This window comes from Coenobita brevimanus, chromosome 47 (assembly GCF_032717465.1).
Source record: "Coenobita brevimanus isolate Jiangsu-jjx chromosome 47, ASM3271746v2, whole genome shotgun sequence".
In the NCBI taxonomy this organism is placed as follows: Eukaryota; Metazoa; Arthropoda; class Malacostraca; order Decapoda; family Coenobitidae; genus Coenobita; species Coenobita brevimanus.
In genome coordinates this window covers 195736-213674 of record NC_137000.1, presented here as the reverse complement: position 1 = coordinate 213674, position 17939 = coordinate 195736, and the positions used below count along the sequence as shown (strand labels likewise).

The 17939-nt window shown below is 43.0% G+C and overlaps 1 protein-coding gene across 2 annotated transcripts in view; it reads right to left on the bottom strand.

Annotated features, from left to right (window-relative positions):
* The window catches only part of Tsen2 (tRNA splicing endonuclease subunit 2), an 88317-nt gene that overhangs the window by 15910 nt on the left and 54468 nt on the right, over nt 1–17939 (bottom strand). For both annotated transcript variants that reach the window (XM_080271763.1, XM_080271762.1), the window contains exon 2: nt 3260–3469. In XM_080271763.1, the coding sequence (XP_080127889.1) occupies nt 3260–3451 (192 nt within the window). In that variant the 5' untranslated portion in view covers nt 3452–3469. The remainder of the gene's footprint in view (nt 1–3259; nt 3470–17939) is intronic.

The following is a 17939-nucleotide window of genomic DNA, read 5'->3' as shown; positions in this document are numbered from 1 at the left end:
TATATGCTCTCAACAGGAATCAATCCTCATTAAATCACACTAGTGGCAACAGCAGAAAAACAAAGCTTTGAAATCAATACTGTCCTCTTCATCTGCAGTACAGGATGACACTCTGACAAATGTTTGTTACTGCAAGATTATTTTATTTCACTTAGGAAAGGCAACTAGAACAGAAAAAGCTAATAAAGGCTATATCTACTCACATTTTCTTTTAAAAAGTCTATATTGAGGTGAATAAAATCATCTGGGTATAGCAAGAATACAAAAAATTTGTCTGCGGACTGAGTTAGTCGAACACACACGTGCACTTGATGTAGTGCTGCTCTCAGGTGTCAGCCTTTTCCTCTCCTCCATCCTTCTTTCCATCCTCTTCTGTGTTCCTTTCCTTCACTCTTTCCTCGTCCTTCTGTCTAAGGGTGACTTTACACTCCCTTGCTGACTTTCTTTCCTTCATTCTTTCCTCTTCCTTCTGCCTGTGGGTGACTCTACACTAAGTGACAAGCTAAATGGTTTCCTGTACACCAGGAAACCATTTACTAAGCTGGGGTGGTATCCATATAACCAAATTATAGTGCCTGGTGGTTTAGTGGGTAATTACAGCGTTCCAATCGGATTGAGCCAGTGAAGGTTTATATCCAAAGGGTGGTTGTGGTTTATTGGTCATGTACTGTCACTCAGGGATGAGTGAGGTTGGTCACTCATCTTAAATGTCTGGAACAACTTGCCTAGCCCTGGGCTCCTACGTTCCCCATGGGGCAACGTAGGATTGGATGATGGATGGAAGGATGTGAAGCTAATACTTTTCAGGCAAAACAAACCCAAGTACAAAGTCCAAACCATCCTGCTTCAGAATACCGTACACTCATACAGTCTCCAATAATTCATCCACTTTTCACCTAGCCTACCTATGGCATGGTGTTACCCTGCTCATCATCAGTACCATTACAAAATGTTAACTTACTTGGTCTCACTGTAATTTAGCCTCTCATACAATAACTCTTTCTCATCTCAAGTACCTTGCTCTCATGACAACCTCAGCAAATGATCTCTTAAGTGTCTGGCAAAAGTGGATGGATTCCTGCAATCCATTGGATTCACATCCAGTTAAAACTGAGACCATGGCAACATCTTCTTATGATTAGGTGGAAATTCATCATAATTATACTGTTATTCTCCAGTTAACAAGTTCTACATGCAGTTACAATGGCTACTACAACAGAAGTAGGCTTTGAACTGCTTCATTATCTTTCTTATCTGTCAGATGTAGCTCCTAATGCTTCCCAAATTACAACACCACCACCATGGTCAAGTATTTTGGACACCAAATTAGTTTGTTAGCTGCAAGTATTGACCTAGAGGACGAAATTGTAGACGTATATTTTTAATGGGGTTCAAAAGCAGGAAAAAAACACTGGATGAAGTAAAAAAAAAAGTTAAAAATAAAACTTCAGAAAAATCACACAAGAACATACAATTTTAGTCATTTATCACTGTCATGCTGAGATCTTCTTTTACGTCTCTTATTATAGTCATGAAATATAGTGGTAGATGAGTTAAAATGCAAATGACTGAGAAATACAGTTTAAGAGTACAAGCAATACGATAGCTTGCAATGAAAAAAAAAAAAAATGCAGATCAGCAATGAAAAAAACATGCAGTGATCTTTTTTCATGCAGTCATCAGGGCTAAGACATGTCTCCTGGATGTGAGATCATAAGATTAACACCTTGAATCAAGGGAAATATTCTAAATTTTATTCTTCCTACCTCTAGTCAAGATAATTCCATTCAGGGATAAAGATGTGCTGAAGGGGTTATCGAGAGTTTTTCTAATTACTTCTCTACATCTCTGTAAAAAGCTGAATATGCAATAACTACTGGAAGGTACCAAGAAGAAAATAAAGATGATGAGCACATGCTGAAAGGATAAGCGCTAGATATGGTTCATTTCTGGACAGTAAAAAAAAAAGTACAGTATGCCCTCATCTTTCTCAGTACACTACAGTACAGTACTGTACTTGATTTTGCCAGCTTTTTTTTTTTTGTGTGTGTGGGTGTGTAAAACACCACAAGATAAACCAGTTTAAGGAGCATTTGGGGATAACTTAAATTTTGTTGTCAGTTCATCTCAAAACACATTTCATACCAACAGATTAATGTGTGGTGATGCTCAGGGACACTGCAAAGGTTTTTACGCCATGACATGGTTAAACTGTGGCTGTGGGGACACTTTTTTTTATGGTTTTAATACTTCTTGGAAATTCATTTCTCATGGGTGTCCATGTGACGTAACCTCTGCAAAAGACATGGGCTTAATGTATTACAATGCATTGTACAAGAAAATGAAAAATATCATAGAGCTTTGATTATCTTCTTTCCCAATTGTATTCATGAATGCTGAAAAAAATGATAAGAGTTAGTCCCATATTACCCTCTTCAAGGTGTACCAGCTGATGTTAAGATACCACAGTCCAGAATATTTATAAGTAGATGATCATCCTACCTCAGTATGCTGATGACATTACACAACTGAAAATCTCCAGCTGCTTCTTGAATATCAGAAATTGTGTATACCATGTATAAGATCTTCACTCTAACTGGTGATATTACAGCAGACCCTCCTTGTGACCAAGCTTGGTAAGCACAGGTTCCTATTGTCTGGATGAAAAACGTGGTAAGAAGGATGTGCAGAGGAAGCATTCCAAATGCAAAGCATGCCATTCATACACCATCCCTGATAGGTGAAACCACTTGTGTGGCAAGAGTTTCCACTTGTTGAATTCTTTAAATCTCTTTAATCCCACTGCTGTATGTCTGCTGTGCCTCTAAACAGTACGCTACACCATCAGAAGGCATATCTGTGCTCTAGCTAGGGTTGTAGACAGCCTTTAGTAAGTGCACTGGGGTAGGCCCAGTTTTTTTTATTCTTTTATGCACGGCAGAAGGAACCAAATGCTGGATGTCCACAAAATTGTTCCCTCCAAGGAAAAAAAAAAAAAAAGTAAATAAATAAATAAAAGGGAGACAAATTCAGGATCATACACATTGCATTTAAAAGACAGGAGGCCATAAGCAAAAGGAAATACAGATAGAGGAACACAGTCATTAAATTCTAACAACACTGCAGGTTATTGCTCCCTGAGTGTATTGAACCCTAAGTTATATTTTACCTGCACATGCAAAGGGTTTATTGCAAGCCACAACACCATCAAGTATCCTGAATAATACCATACAGATTTATAATGTTGGTTTGAGCTTACGTTGTGCCAAAGTGCCTCAGCCTCTTTTGTTCTCCACACAGTAATGGTGCCATCCTCATAGTAAGCTCTATACACCTGCATAGGAGGCACACCATCAGGAGGCAGGTCACTGGAGTCTGTGGAGATGGGCAGCTGAGAACCGGGCTTCTCACGCACTCGATGTTTCTTGCGGGGAGAAGGTAGCTGAGCCATCAGAATTCTTTACTGAACCTAAAGGCAATACAGAAAACAATTACCAGTAAACATACAACGATACTGGTGTACAGTAATGGCCCAATTTGCGATTGGGTTACGTCATGTAAGAACCATTTGCATAATGACTGATGATACATCAATGTCAATTTAACATGGGGTGAATAGGGATACATTGGGTATCACAATACCTAAAATCTCAAAACAACATTACTGCCATCCACCTGAAGTATGTCCGTGGTCAGTCTGAGTCATCACCAAGGATCCCCCCAAGGCTAAAGTAGAGCTGGAGTGCCTGGGTGATCACTCCAGCTCATCAGGAGGTGATGATGAATGAAGGGAAAGCGAAGCGCTGAGCCTATGGGAGAGCACAGCAATGTTGTGGGTGGGGAACGATGCAATGAGGCAGCAAGAGCAATGCGGTAAGATGTTGGAAAAGCGATGCAGTGAGGTGATGGGAAAGTGATGCGTTGAGGCAGTGGGACACCAATGCAATGTAGTGGCAGGCAAGCCACGCGGCAAGGCAGTGGAAGAGCGATGAGGTGAGGGTTTGGAAGAGCAACGTGATGAGGAAAGGAAATTATGCACAATGAGGCAATGGGGGAGCACAGGGGTGAGACAAGCAATGATGAAGATGAGGAGAACGACAAGGTGCAGGCAAATGAGGAGTAGTGTTTGCACCCCACTCACTGATGGCCTCGGTTTTTCCTCGGTGCTGGTGCTTGTTGTACAGGGGAAGGAGGAGATGATAGAGGCCTGCTGTGCTACCTTTTTCATAGTTGCCAGGAGCTTCCTGTATTATACCAAGCATTGCTCTATGCCACACATTGCCACATCACTCCTCACTGGGTTTAGGTCCTTGTCCTGAATGTAGGGAATGATGTCATCAATCTTGGCCAGGAACTCCTTTATTGTCCTGATGTCCAAGATACAAACAAACTCATCTTCCTCTCCATCATCCTCACCATTTCTGTGCCTCTTCCATCTGTTCCTTTAATTCAATGAGCTCCTCTGTTGACAGCTGCTTGGTCTGGCACTCCAGGACCTCTTAAACATCAGCTTCACTGACCTCATCAAAACCTGCTACCCACCTGAAGTTATCTTGGGTTGGTCTGAGTCATCACCAAGGGTCCACCCAAGGCTGGGTGGCCTGTTTTACAAACATATATCCTGAAAATCTTAAATCAGCAAGAAGATTTATTTCATAAAGCATGCCCTCCACTACCAGGAACCCCATGAAGGTGTGGATGCACTCTGAACATACCTTCCTGCAAACAACATTGAGTTTGCTTGCCTGAACCTCATTCCATGCCACCATGACGATATCGGTGGTATTTTTTGTTATGCTTTTTCCAAAAGAGGTGCATTGCATCAGTGTCCCTGGAGTCACTTGACCTCACCATTTGTTCCATGGTGCAGCAGGATGTAGTGGACTTTGAAGGTGCTGATCACACCCTCGTCCATGGGCTGGAGCGACAATGTTGTGTTGCAGGGCAGGAACACCACCTTCATGCTGTCGACCCAGTCCTCCAACCCATTAGGATGGTTCGGGGAGTTGGCCATAATGAGAAAGCAGCTCACCATTTATTCCATGGCACAGAGGGCTGTAGTGGACTTTGAAGATGTTGATCACACCCTCGTCCATGGGCTGGAGCAACAATGTTATGTTGCAGAGCAGGAACGCCACCTCCATGTTGTCGACCCAGTCCTCCAATCCACTTGAATGGCTCAGGGAGTTGTCCATGAGGAGAAAGCAGTTTGCCAGATTACCCTGGCTGGTATAGTCATACAAGCAGGAAGACAGGCAACCTGCCATGTAGGATTGGCACAGTGCAGTGGTTTGCCAAGAACTGGGGCTACTTTTCCAAATAATCTCCAGGTTCTCCTTAACATACCAGGGATATTTTGGATGTCCTGACTTATTGATTCTTTAATTTGGAATTATCCCAGCTTAAAGTTTGGGAAGCAGCGTGTTTCACATTGTATCGGCATCATTTTTACATTTCATGCTGAAACAGTATGTGCTAAATTTGCTGCATATAGTTCAAAACATCACAACTTACTATTGTCTGAAATTAAAATAACTGATATGAGGAATTTCCATGGGTTTGTTTTCGTTTTTAAAGGCTCCAACATGCTTGCATGTATCGGCCTTGGTCACCTAATGGCAGCTCTCCATGCTGCACGATCCATTGCAGCTTCCCTGTTCAGTCCCTTAACCCTGAGGTCACACTTAATGACCTCGTCCCATGTCTTTCTCGGTCTACCCCTCGTAACCCCACCCCCAATATTAACACTTCTCACCTTCCTCACCCAATTTTCATCCCCCATCCTCTCCACATGTCCAAACCATCTCAATCTACCTCTCATCATCACAACACCAATACACTCCAGTCCCATCCTACCTCTCAACTCTTCCATTGTAAACCCAGCCCCTCCAGGCCTTTGACGCAGGGACGCACTGCACATCCACCTAATCATTGTCAGTTCTGCACATATGAGCCAGCGAATATCTTCCTCCTTCACTGTCCAGATCTCACTACCATACAGCATTACACTCCTAACACATGCTGCATACAAAGACCCCTTAGCACGTAGGGAGAGTCCTCTCAATGTCAGGAGAGGCAAGAGCTCCCTGAACTTCAGAGTTTGCTAATGCACAACTGTCAATACTAACATTAATTAATAAGGTACAAAAGGAACAAATAAAATACATATAATTTTGACAGTAATTAGCAGAGGGCAAACTAAAAAAACAAGTACTCACCTGGACAATCTAAAATCCCCAAATACAGTGCACCGCATTGAGTATTTCCACACATACTTTGATCTCTGCCAAAATGCCACAAGAGATAAACATGCCCAAAGCATCTGCCCATAAACCAGTTCAAACTGCCCTGGACTTTGATCTCTGCCAAAAAGCCACAAGAGATAAACATGCCCAAAGCATCTGCCCATAAACCAGTTCAAACTGCCCTGGACTTTGATCTCTGCCAAAAAGCCACAAGAGATAAACATGCCCAAAGCATCTGCCCATAAACCAGTTCAAACTGCCCTGGACTTTGATCTCTGCCAAAAAGCCACAAGAGATAAACATGCCCAAAGCATCTGCCCATAAACCAGTTCAAAATCCCCTGGATGGTAGCTAATGGACGTAGACAGAGCAAAAACTAATACTTAGTTGTGGTTAAGGTACACGCAGGCACAGTGCTAAGTAAAGCATTGGACATTTTATGCACAGCACGGTACACCCCACGATCTGATTCTAGGCACAAACTCAGGAATTTGGAAGTCACAGAGACTCCACTGATTATGAAATTGGACATAAGGCTGCATTTTTTGGACGTGATATACAGCCATATGTCCACTAGTGAAAGCCCTGACATATTTTGTCAGGTTTTCCTTATTGTACCCTGTCAGTGCCTGGGGGTTCTCCAAATGGTAAATGTATAGGGACCTTCACTTAAGCTCCCCTTCTGTGTTCAAACCAAGGAGGAGGGTAAGGCAGTCCTTGGCTGCCTTAAAGCTAGGTTCATGTCAATCAAGTGGTATGCTTTTGTGTCCACTGATGTACTGTGGTACTGATTTGGCCAATCAGAGGGCTGGAAGTGAGTGTCTCATGTTTTCAACTTCGAAATCAGATTCAAGATGGACTCTGAAGATGACTAAGGAAATTAGTCTCAGTTGAGCTTGAATGACACGAATCTAGTTAAGGAGCGTTTGGATCGGTTAAAGCCTAATACCCGGTATGGCTTGAAATTCATCAGTGTAGTTTCACCATTAAAATGAACTTGGTTGGGGCAAATGTTTACAAAAGCATAATACCACATTAAAAACCCATTTCTTTTTAACTGGCAGAAGAAACATCACAGAAGAAAACTGACTTAGAATTGTGCAATGTATTGATTCCCATTACTATTTTGTAGGAATCTGCTGTTCTGGCTTTGTAAACAATAAGTTGCTAAGTTCAGTTTAATTGGGTTAGGTTGTTAGATCACATTACATTAGGTTAGTAGGGGCAAACGATTAGTGATGTATTGCCTATGAAGCTAAATCAGTCAAAGTCCAACATAGGGGGTGGCTCCTTACCATGGGTTGCATGTAAAACTGACAAGGATGTATAATTGATATCTTCAAAATCATACATTTCAGCAAGTTTTTAAGTCATCACAATCATAATTACATTATAGTTTATTGAAAAAAAAAAAAGGTAAATTCTATTCATGGCAGCTCTCCTGCAGTTTCACCGACAAAATAGCTCTCTAAAGTCATTAATGAGGTAGACAGCCTACCAGCACCACAGAGAAGCTAAGAGCCTGCCTCTCCTGAAACCACCCAACTCCACACAACTTAATAAACTCAAAACTGCAATCTTCTTTCCCATCTGTATGTGGTTATTTCTCTATCCATTTATACATGAATCATTGTCAGATAATCTCTAGCGAGTAAAAAATCGAAGGCAAAAATATACTGTACCTGTAACCTACTGAGTTTTCTTCTTCTTCTCTGTTCAAGATGTAAACAAACCAGTCTGGAATAATCAACTATGCAAAATAAATCGCTGAGGAAGAGGTGCCACGAAGTCTTCTATACCATTTAAAATGACTGAATCCCTTTCCAGTACCTTCCACAGCTCTGAGGGAGGAGGGAGAGGGATGGATGGAAGGGAGGAACGGAGGGAGGGAAGGGATGGAGGGAAAGGCGGCCGGGGGAGGGAGAGGGAATGCAGGGTTCATATTTACCAAGAACCTTAACCAGTTTCTGAGATAAATAAGCCAATAGCAATTTACTACCATTAGATATCGTTTTATTTTTCATATTCCTCTAGTATCCACTCCAGTTTGGTTAGTGCATAGTTGCTATATTAGTAAAGACGGAAGAGTAAGCAAGCGATTTTGAGCACAACTTAAGCTCAAGAAAGTTCGTAAATATAGAATCAGCCGATCTCAAGGTAGAGACTTTCGTCTCTAATATTGGATAGAACCAAAAATTGATTTGGCAAATATTCTTGTCCTTCTGCAACTAACTGTATGTAGTTTAGTGACAGAATTAGACAATATTATTGTTCGACATGATTTCCATAGCAGTTTATCATGACAAGCATCGTATTCTAGTGCTAATCTCTTGTTACCGCTTAGCATTCAAGATGGGAGAAAAAGCAACTTTGCCCAAGCTAAGGCTCAAAGGTGTTTGGGTTTACTCTGTTGAATGAAGTCGTCTAGCGCAAGCTGGAATATAATGCTCAAGTACTTCCGATGTTGATGAGGTTAATGATAATAGTATCAACATTATCAGGCACGTATGACTCTGTCGGCTGGAAAAAAAAAAAAAAATCGTCTAGCTTTCGCTGAGACGGAATAGTAGAGTTGTCCCAACCACTTAAGGATTATTTCGGCGGAGATTTTCGTCCACTTGCAGCTCATTTCTCGTACTTCAATGGTAGAATAAGACAATACTGCGGCTCTGCATCTTCTCTATGGCGCTCCTTCATGGCTGGCACCATTTTCTAGTGTGAAACCCTTGTTACAGCTCAGCATTCAAGAAGGAGAGATTGTAATTTTAGGTCAAGTTAACATTCTCATGGTCGCGCCTGCTTTTATTTCAACTAACATTACATGATTGTAATCATCTGAGAGTCATGAAAACCTGAGAGAGTTAACACTGGTGTCATTTATCCGCTCACGGTCGGAACAACTCTGGTATTATGTTCTGGCTAACGGTAGGCTATTGTATTTGGCTGAGTGTGTCACAGGAGCTGGAACTGACAGCCCTGACTGCGGAGTGTGGCTCTATAATGGGTACCTCCCACAGCTCTGCGGGAGGAGAGAAGGGTTTGATAGTGGGAGAGGAGGAGAGGGCTGGAGGGAGAAGGGGAAGCAAGAAGGGAGAGGAGTGGGGGAGGTGGGATGCTGGTGTTTATTTAAGAAGGAGCTTTACCAATTTCCAGGATACACAAGTCTCTACAGCAGAATATTTTCAATCACTAATCTATCTGTTTTTCGCTTTCACTCTAAGTTGGTTTATCTGTGAAGTATATGGCATCTATATGAGTGAAGGCGAAAGTTAGCAAGCAAATTTATACACAACTTAAGTCCAGAAATTTCGTAAATATGAAACCTGCTAATCTCAAGGTTCAAACTTTCGTCTCGCATAGCGTAGAAATCAAAATCTTTAGTTCCTTCACCTTAACTTGCCAGAGATTTTCGTCTTTTTGCAACTTAATTTACGTAGCTAAATGGTAGAATAAGGCAATAATACTGTACAGCCATACATCCTTTACATAGCACCTCTTAGTGACTATATATCTTTTTACAGCAGTAGTCAATGAAGAAATGGCTGTTTTAGGGCAACTTGGTGAGAAAAGAGTATAGCTGGACTCCTTCATCGGTTACCAGTTTCTGTGTGAGCCCATTTTTGTTTCTATTTTTCAGCTCCTGCCCCATAGTATATCACTGGCTGAGAATGCTCCTGTACAGTTAAGGACGTCTCTTCTACTGTTTCAAGGCATTTACTTCACACATAGGACATGCCAATCACTTTCCTCCCTGAAGCATCACGTCAGAATCATCTATGGGCGGTGTAACTTACCAAGCCTCTCCCAGTTCAGCAGTCAGTCAGCAGAGGGATGTGACAAGCAGAGATGGTAGACGAACATTTTTCTCCGACTGTACCTTCCCAGGCTCTAGGAAGGAGGGATGGAAGGGAGGGAAGTGGAGGCGGAGGAGGGAAGGGGGAGGATGTTGGATTCGAATTCATGAAGGATCTTAACTGGTGCCCAGGATATAAGAGTCTCTTACCTTTATAGTAGTTTGCTGTTACCAGAAAGAGTTTTGTTGTTCGAATTATGTTACTTTAATATTTAGTTTGGTTGTGGAGTGCGTTGTAATAATGAATGACGACAGGAGAATAACCAGGCAATACTATATACAACTTAAGTCCGCATTCTGAGTGATTTTGGAGAGTCTTTAACACCTCTTTCTTACTGATTTATTTTGCACATTACGCCTCAATATCCTCATGTATTTTGCTCACTCAAACTTTCTCGATAGTAAAGCGATATAACAACATACAAGAGAACGACGAGGTGTACTAAGAAAAATCAATCGTAAAGAAAAGTTGCTACGAAGACTTCTATGCGTTATGCTCAAGATTATTAATAAATATGGTCCCCGTTGGTGCTTACTGACGCAACGCCGTGGGTTTCACTTTCAAAGTTCAGCTGGGTCAGGAGCAGCACCCACCACCACCTGACACCACCACAGCCCTTCTGACACCACCATGGGCTCTCTGACACCACTCCAACCTTTCTTACACAACCAAAGACCCTCTGACACCAACTGACACCACCCACATCACTCCAGCTGTTTTGATACCACTACAAGCCCTCCTACATCATCTGACACCACTCCAGCCTTTTTAACACCCCCTCAAGCCCCCCTCTGACACCACTCCAGCTCATATGACACCAGCACAAGGCCTCTGAAAACCCCTGACACCACTCCAGCCCTTCTGGCACCACCACAGGCTCTCTAATACAACCTGACACCACCTCAGCTTTTTTGACCCGCACTACAAGTCCTCTGGCGTCACAACAACCCTTTAACACCTCTACAAGCCCCCCTCTGACACCACTCCAAATAATTTGAAACCTTCACAGGCCCTCTGACACCACCTGACACCACTCCGGTATTTCTGGCACCACCATAGGCCGAGCGATACCACACTGTATAGCAAAAACATTCTAGGGAGTCTTGCAGATGTTTGTAGAGACCTGGTTGAAAAGTTGATGACATACTGTGTTTCGTGGCAACGCATCTATCAGCATATCACAACTGATACCCCACCGCACACCACACCTGTGTAATGTGATACTGTTTACACCACGAGCCTTGTCTCACGTCTCCTGCAACCAATTTACTCATATACCCTCTACTGAGCGTAATGGGTGTATAAAATTGTTGCGTTTTTACCATTATCTTCACTTCACTCATACACTATCAAACGCTTAGTAAGATGAAACTGGAGTGCCCATAAAAGAGAAAAATACGGAAAACAAAAAGAGATGTTAATGAACTGTTACTGAATCTTGTAAATCCTGTAAATTGGTTAGGATCCTTTATAAATACGATCCCCGGTGCCATTTGAGGCATCCTGAGTGACACTGACACGCTGACTCAGTGTTGGGGAAGGGAGGATGGTGGGCAAGGGGGAGGGGAATGAAAGAGGGGTGGCGGGGGTGACGGGGAGATGATTGGGCGGTGGTGGGGTTGCGGGGTGGTAGGAGATGGTGGGGGTGGGGTAGAGGTGGTGGGGAGAGGTCCTTCACTACTCCACTAAGGCCGGTCAGGGTGAGAGCTGAGTCACCTGTTGTGTCCACCTGGTGTTGTTATGCCTTCAGATAAGGCGGCTATGGCCACACCTGGTATTGTTATGTCCACACCTGGTATAGTTATGTCCACACCTGGTATAGTTATGTCCACACCTGATAATGTTACTTCTGAATCTCGCATCGGTATTGTTATATCCACACCTGGCACTGTGTCCACATATGCTACTGTTATGTCAACACCTGATGTTGTTATGTCCACACCTGGTAGTGTTATGTCCACACCTGGTACCGTAATGTCCATACCCGATACTGTTATGTCCACCGTCTGGTACTGCTATGTCTGCACCTGGTATTCTTATGTCCACACGTAGTATTGTTATGCCCACACCTGTTTTTGTTCTGTTCACACCTTGTATTGTTATGACAAAGTTTTTGTTACTCTGACGTCACGGGTTGTTACGGTACTCATTTATTGCGCAGACACAATTGCATTAGAGTTACACTTCATACATGTGATTAATATAAAGTATGTTCATGTATTTTCTGTAACATACTATGACCACCTAAGGACATGGTTACCTTGTTTCTTGCCACATTCTCCAGTTACTCCTCTAGACGTCATGTTCATTCCACCTGTTACATTGTGGCCGCACGTTGAACCTGGACTACATACGCTATCGTCACTTGTGCGGGTGGTAGATTCACAGATAAGCTTCATATGATCAATTCCATGACGTACTGATATTGATTTGTAAGAACAAGTGTCATAGGAAGTATTTTCTCTATCCACTTTCTGCAGAAACCGGATATAACCTACAATGATTTGCATTCCTTAAAATAACAATTTGCTTCTGTAGAAGGAAGAGGAGACACATAAAACATTGCACTCTACTTTTCTTGTCCTTTCTGCAAAAAAGAATCAGAGTTGCGACTGGGTACTGATCATATGTTTGTTGTGAATCTGGTCTTTGCACACTTACCATCACTTATGCTGATGTAAAGTAATACTATCATATGCTTTCTCGCTCACTCACAAATTCATACAAGTCGTTTGCCAGAGACACACAGTTCTGGCCTCTTATGTGAAGTTTTACCTTCTCAGACCGGTGACGTATTTTTTAAAAATTTGTTTCAGTTAACGAGAGACTATTCGAACCGGAGGGGTAAAATTCAGCTTGAATAAACCCCTTAAGTACAAAAGGCCTTTCCACAGTTGAATATAATAATCAGATTGCAGCAAGATCGTCATAAAAAGGATATCAGCTAGATTCAAGTGGTCAATAGATTGGCTTTTAAGTCAGCGATAGCAAGAATATAGTACTGAAGACTTCTAATGTCCTGAAAGGCTGAATATTTCGCCTGCATGAATGGTGATGCATCAGTTTGTCTATACACAGGGAATGATGTGTATACCATGTTTTGGAAAGGATAAATGCACAAATCATATCTATGCAGGGAATACTTGGATGATAACGCTTTTCTCCTTTCTCCATAGATAGGATTACCTTACCAGTTTTAATTCGGTGATGTATTATATAATGTAAAGTATTCTTGCTCAAAGAAAACAGTTGTATGAGTGTCAAGAAGAGTCCTCAAGTACAGTAGTAAAAGGATCTATAAAGATCATAGTATCTACCTCCTCCAGTTCTAAAAGTTCCTCATAAGCTGATAACATCGTCTTGGGAAAAAAGAAGTAAAATGAACATGTTCTTGGACTGAAGGGGCCAAGCAAGAGAGAGAGCCCGCCTTTGACCCGCGGCCTTGACGGGATGCTACAATAGTGTGATTATGTTTGACACTGGAAGCTGCCATTTTATGCTGGTACTTGCTTTATTTTATCGGTGCCGTATTCTAATTGCCATAGGAGGCTTTGTAGACCATGAGATTTATTCTGCATTTCACACCTTAAAATTCTCATATATGTCATTCATGTCAGTCTGGCATGGACAAAATTTGCATCGGTAAGATACAGGAGGATATTGAGGTGTAATGTGCAGAGTAAGTCGCTTGGTAAGATGTGTTACGACCTCTCCAAAACCACGACTCCACTATAAGATGATTTGCATGTTTTATTCTTATTGCCTTCAGACAATTTAACCCTCTCAATGTGGGTGACATCCCTTCTTAGCTTAATCTTGTCACCTCCAGACGATTTCATTCAACTCAGGAAAGAACTAGCGTAAGCAAAGGGTTTGATAAGGCTCTAAATCCCTAATTCGAAAAGTCGATCCCGGACTGAAAAAAAAAAAAAAATCGTCTGGCGATGGCAAGACTAAAAAAAAAAATGTATGGGTTAATTCAGTTTAGGAGACCCTCGTACTGAAGGGGTTAGAAACTGTCTCCATAAACCCTTTCAGAGTGATGACGTCTTTGATATGCCATCCTTGCTGGCGACAGATGATTCTATTCAGCTGAGGAGAGACGTATCGTAGTGAAGGGGATAATGACGTACGGAACAGTAGCCATAGTTCTTTCACCCCAACTTGGCCCGGATTTTTGTCTTTTTTACAAATTATTTCACGGAACTCAGTGGCAGAAAAAGGCAATGCAGCAACTCTACATCCTTTTCATAGCATTTCTTCTTGACTAGCATCATATCCTAAAGCTGAACTATTGCACCAAATCAGCGTTCAGGATGGAGAGATGATAATTCTAGGTCAAGTTAGAATTAAAAGAGTGTAGTGGATGCCTAATGTCTTCGAGCGGGTGGGGGGGAGTCCTGTAAGCTAAATAAAATCGTTTGATGGTAGTAAAAATGGCGTATAAATAGACATCGCAGAAGTATCACTCAGGGCTGTATTATACGTGGCATAGGAGGCTTCGTAACACCACCTCCTTGCTTAGTTATTATGCATATTACACCTTAACCTTTTCTTGTATTTTGTTTATATCGTTTTACTATCAACACAGTCTTCATGAATAATATACAAAAGGAATTCAAGATGAAATATTCATTTTGAATGGCACAGGAGGCCTTTGTGCACCTTTTCCTCACCATAGTATTTTGCGTAGCTCCCGTTATTATTCTCTTGCGTGTTTTTTATATAGTCTAGTATCACCGTACTTTGTGACAGTAACATGCGAGAAGATATGAGGCATACTGCACAGAATAAAACGCTAAGGAAGGGGTTTTACGAAATCTCTATAGCTCCTTAAATTATGACCCTAAACCAATGACAGTAAGGCTCAAAATCGGGAACAAATAACCCATGAATACGATGACGCCATTTATCTTTAACTCTGCCTACCCTCAGATGATTTGCTGCAGATCTCTGACTGAAGGCACTAGTAACAACCTCCATCAGCCCTTACACAGTGATGACTTGCTATGTATTTTATTGTTGCCACAACCAGTCGGTTTTATTAACCTTTTCCTGGGGCTGGTCACAGAGGTGCTGTATGTAGACTAACACCAAAAGATAATGTTCAACTAAGGGACATCATGGCCGTCAAAGGCTTCGCAAGCTGTTTCTCATAACCCTCTGTCAGCAAATGGTACACCCATGGGTCATATTTAGGCTGCTACCAGACGATTCTGTTCAGTCGAGTTGGAAATCCTTGCTGACAAAGAGTAAATCTGAGGAAGGATTTCTTATAGTTACTGTTGTTGTGGTCTCACGTTCGTTTCAACGTGAATCTGGCTAAGTTGCCCTTGCCTTGAAGACCACCATCCTCCTTTCAGAGGATAGGGAGGGAGATGAGGAACGTTTGTATTATCAGACACCGAAGTCCACCAATAATATCGGCACCACCACGTGATGGCGTCCCTCTCCAGCACCGACCTCCTGTAGTGAAGGGGTTTAGTTCGCCTGATGCAGAAGTAAACTGGTATGGAGGAGGTGCCAGGGAGCATCCTAAGACCACGAGAATACGGGCGTACGGTGTGTGTGTGTGTGTGTGTGTGTGTGTGTGTGTGTGTGTGTGTGTGTGTGTGTGTGTGTGTGTGTGTGTGTGTGTGTGTGTGTGTTTGTGTGTGTGTGTGTGTGTGTGTGTGTGTGTGTGTGTGTGTGTGTGTGTGTGTGTGTGTGTGTGTGTGTGTGTGTGTATGGTGGCATATGGTGAGGTGGGGCAGCAGGTGGTGGGTGAGAGGGTGGCAGAGGCATGACTCACACGCCCCGCCCTTGGCACTTCCTATCTCCCCCCTCACCCCCACCCCCTCTCTCACCTTCCACTCTCAGTCCTTCCCCTCTCCCCTCACAACCCTTACTTCCTCTAAATAAAGTGAAGTTACAGAGGGTTTTGGGGAGGTCAGGACAGATACAAGGCTCAGACGGTTACAGAATACAGCTGAAGTACACAGTTTAATGGTGTAGGTTCCTCTCTCACCCCTCATCTCACCTCCCCCTCCTTCACCTCCTATCTCTCTCTTCTCTCTCCCACCTGTCTCCCTCCCCCCCCAAGCCTGCCCCTGACCCCTTGACTTCCGCGACCCCCCTGACCTCACCTCCACAACAATACCAGAGAAACTGACGGGAAGGAAGTTGGCCCTGGACTAGGTTACTCTCCCCCCCTGGGTCACTCTCCCCCTTTGGCCCTTCTCCCTTCAGGTGATCATGCACTTTGCCACTCTCCCCTTAGGTGATAATTTACTTGGTCCCTCTTGCCCTAAGTGATCATTTAAGTGGCCCCTCTCCTCCTTAGGCCACTCTCACTCTTGGACACTCTCTCAGGTACCCAGTCTCCCTGCTCACTCACCTTACCTCCTTCACATGCAGCATATCTCTTCCTCTGGGACACTCTATGCTCACTCACCTTGTCTTTTCCCATGGCTCACTCTGTTGGGCCACTTTACTCCCACCCCCCACAGCCACTCTCCCTTTCTGTGGTTACTTAGTTGGCCATGTTTCCTACAGACCTCTCTTTCCCAGGGTAATAATGATGATGCTGATGATGGTGATGATATCAATAATAATAATAATAATAATAATAATAGAAATGATGATAACAGAAATAATAATAATAACTTAAGACACTTCTCTCCCTTGGCCACTCTCATATTACGTATTTCTTAGCCTGTCTTCCTATTATGTCTCTCTCCTTAGGCCATTCTCTCCTCTTAGTTCATTCTCGACTTAGCTCACTCTGCCCCTTGACCACTTTCCCTTTAGCTCATTCTCGACATAGCTCAGTCTCCCCTTGACCACTCTCCCTTTAGGTTAATCTTTCCCTGGATCACTCTCCCCTTAGCTCACTCTCCACTTTGGCCAGCGTCTCCTTAGGTTGCATAGATGGCCAGTCCTTCCCTGGGCCATTCATCTCGTATCCATGCATCTAACTGTAAATGTAACTGTAAAACTGTAATAATACACTTCAGATCCACTTCAGAAACAGACCCTCTGCTTGAACATTACACAGAATTAACTTTCCTCATACTGGTGATGGAGGAAGAGGTAGAATGTCTGTGATCGAGATTGATGCAGGTGAAAGTAAGTGCTGTAGTGACTATATTTGTCGGAGTCTGAATGTGTTATCGATATGAAGTGACCCGGAGCATACATAAGATAGGGCATACTATAGTCAATTTTGTTTTCATCTGATGGAAGTGGGCCACTCAAAATTTAAGAAACATGTCGTCGTTGAGCTAAATTCAAGGGACTTTAGTTACGACGTGTGAATGGGGCTCCATAGTTATTTGTCAGATCAACCCTGTCAACCATCAACAGACCTGAAATGTGGTAGGGACCGTTGTCAGTTTGGAGTAAATGGGATATACTTGGAACGCAAGACGAACACTGTACCAGCAATTCACCGTGGCTCCTTATCAACCTTATCCTCCTCACCTATCTTTCTCCTCTGTGCCACTCCACTGGGTTCCTCTCCTCTACCGCCATCACTCTTCAATCTCTGAGCCACTTGCCTCCCTCACTCACCTTTCCCCCCTACCAGTATCCTTCTCCCTTACCCACTTCTCTTACGCCTCCAGCCAGTGTCACTCCCTTGTGCCACTCGTCCGTGTTCCTCTCCTCCACTTCGCCACCACCACCCCCTCCTCTCTCTCTCTCTCTCTCTCTCTCTCTCTCTCCTACCACCACCACTCTCTCCCACAAGGTCACCATCACCCCCCTCCTCCCTAAGAGTCGCACCACCCGCCATCTCGTCGTTAACACCTAATTTACCATTGTGTTTTGTACTCTTGCCATCTCATAACGATTTTATTCA